At 38.5% G+C, this 2,203-nt stretch overlaps 1 protein-coding gene across 1 annotated transcript in view; it reads left to right on the top strand.

Annotated features, from left to right (window-relative positions):
- LOC105806727 (signal recognition particle 9 kDa protein-like) overlaps positions 1-2,203 on the top strand; it is a 13,685-nt gene that overhangs the window by 3,065 nt on the left and 8,417 nt on the right. The window contains exon 2 of the mRNA XM_012639940.1: positions 558-578. Coding sequence (XP_012495394.1) covers positions 558-578 — 21 coding nt within the window. The remainder of the gene's footprint in view (positions 1-557; positions 579-2,203) is intronic.

A 2,203-nucleotide genomic window follows, 5' to 3' on the forward strand; every position in this document is an offset into this window, starting at 1 on the left:
GAAAAAGTCCCAACTCCCAGTCCACAATCTGACCCTATTGCTAGTCTTCATGGCTTTGTCGCCCACCATTTCACCCTCCTTACCTCTGGTCTCATGAAGGAACAGAATGCACTGTATCTTTGTTCAGAATGGTTCTTCAGCCTTTCTCCTACCTTCTTCCCTAATGGGAAAAAAAACCGCATTTCCAAAGCCACCTCTTTTTTACACTTTCCTTTCTCCTAATCTAAATTACTTATTTTCTGTCTTTAGCATTTTACCTGTATTTGCCTTTATAGGACTTCATTCATTCTTTCTTGTGTTTTGGTTATTTTGGTTAGTTGAATTCAAATTTCCTAAGTAGATAAGAATCTTGATTTCTTTTTCTGTAGCATCTCTTCATTGCATCTGACACCCCAAGCGTCCCCTAAATTACCAAATGTACCCCCTTATGGTAGGATAGGCCTTTTAACTCTTCATTTCTCCTGATAAAACCAATGAGTACTCTTTTAAATGAGAATTGAAACTACATAGTTGTCATGGTTAGTATATTTTTTAAGTTTGTTTCTTTTTGTTTCTAGATAACTGAATTTTTAAAATATGTAAAGCTGAATATAATAGACCAATAAATAGAATCAGGTATTCCAAAGATAATTAACCTAGTTACTATTATTTATGTCTACTTAAGTGCTTGATGAGTTCCCTTTCCTTGCTCTCCAAGACAAATCTCACAGAGTGGTGTAATTTTTTTTTTTTTTTTTTTGCACTCCCAAGAGTGCAAAGAGCATAATGGGAAAAGCTGTAGGTTATAGCTCTATTAGCCCATTTTATTTAGTTTCCAGAATTGTCCTGAGGCTTCAGTTGCTACACTGTAACCATTTTAAAATTATGTTTCTGTTTTGGCTTGTAGATTCTTGGCAGTTTTTAAAACAGCTAGCTAAACAAGTGTTACTGACATTGGTTAGCAAAACACTGATTCAGCTGCAATACACTTTGCTTGTATCCATCATTAAAAGAAAAAAAAAAATAGGTCAGGAACGGTGGCTCATACCTGTAACCCTAGCACTTTGGGAGGCTGAGGCAGGATTGCTTGAGGCCAGGGGTTCAAGACCACCCTGGGCAACATAGTAAGACCCCTGTCTCTACAAGAAAAAAAGAAAAATAATAATAATGTTCTTGGAAATTGGAAACGTTGGAAGATGTCTTATAGAAGGATCCTAATATATAAGCGATGTCTCGGCTACCTAACTGTACAATATGGAACTTTTTTATACGAAGTTATGTGGTGTGGCGTTCAGTATATTAATAGAAGTTATTCTAGTTTTTGGAAAAGCTGTAGATGGAGACTTCTTTTCAAGGTAGAATTCTGCTCTTATGTAATAACGCATCATGTGATGCATTCGTGATAAAGATGCGATTTTGCTAAATACTTTAGTCTGAATCCAGCTCCTAAGAGCCATGGAAAAGTAGAAGGTATGAACTGGATTGCAGTACTGTTCCTGAGGAACGGATTTGGACTTTTTAACTAGCCATTTCTAGTAATCTGTTTCCTTCCTTTCCTGTCATTCCTTTGTGCATAAGTGGGTTAGTATATATTCTTACTGACAAGAAATGCCAAACCGGCCAGGCGTGGTGGCTCACGCCTGTAATCCCATCACTTTGGGAGGCTGAGGTGGGAGGATCATTTGAGGCCAGGAATTTGAGACCCCATCTGTACAAAAAAATAAAAAAATTAGCTGGGTGTGGTGGTGCGCACCTGTAGTCCTAGATACTCGAGAGGCTGAGGCAGGAGGATTGCTTGAGCCCAGGAGTTTGAGGCTGCAGTGAGTTGTAATCACCCCACTGTACTCTAGCCTGGGCGACAGAGTGAGGCTCTGTCTCTTTAAAAGAAAAAACCAAACCACCTTATAGTCTCACAGGTATTCCCTGAATATGGATGTGTTGGGGAATTTTCAGTACATCTCTTTTCAAACTGGCTGCAAATAGAATGCCCAACTTTTAAGTCTTTGAAAAAATAAATTGTAGCAAGAAGAATGAACTAAAATGACTTTTTTACGATATAAAAGTAAAAAAGTTTATCCTTTAGAAGGACAGAGAGAATATGAGAGAAAGAGAGAAGTGGGGAGAGAGCAGGGAGACGGTTTGACATCCCAAAGAAAGAAAAGGGAGATGCCAGCAGCTAGGCCACCCAGCTTGCTGCCTTTGTGGGGTGAAATGACTTTTTCAA

The sequence above is a fragment of the Propithecus coquereli genome, unplaced genomic scaffold (assembly GCF_000956105.1).
Source record: "Propithecus coquereli isolate 6110/MARCELLA unplaced genomic scaffold, Pcoq_1.0 Scaffold1447, whole genome shotgun sequence".
Classification (NCBI taxonomy): Eukaryota; Metazoa; Chordata; class Mammalia; order Primates; family Indriidae; genus Propithecus; species Propithecus coquereli.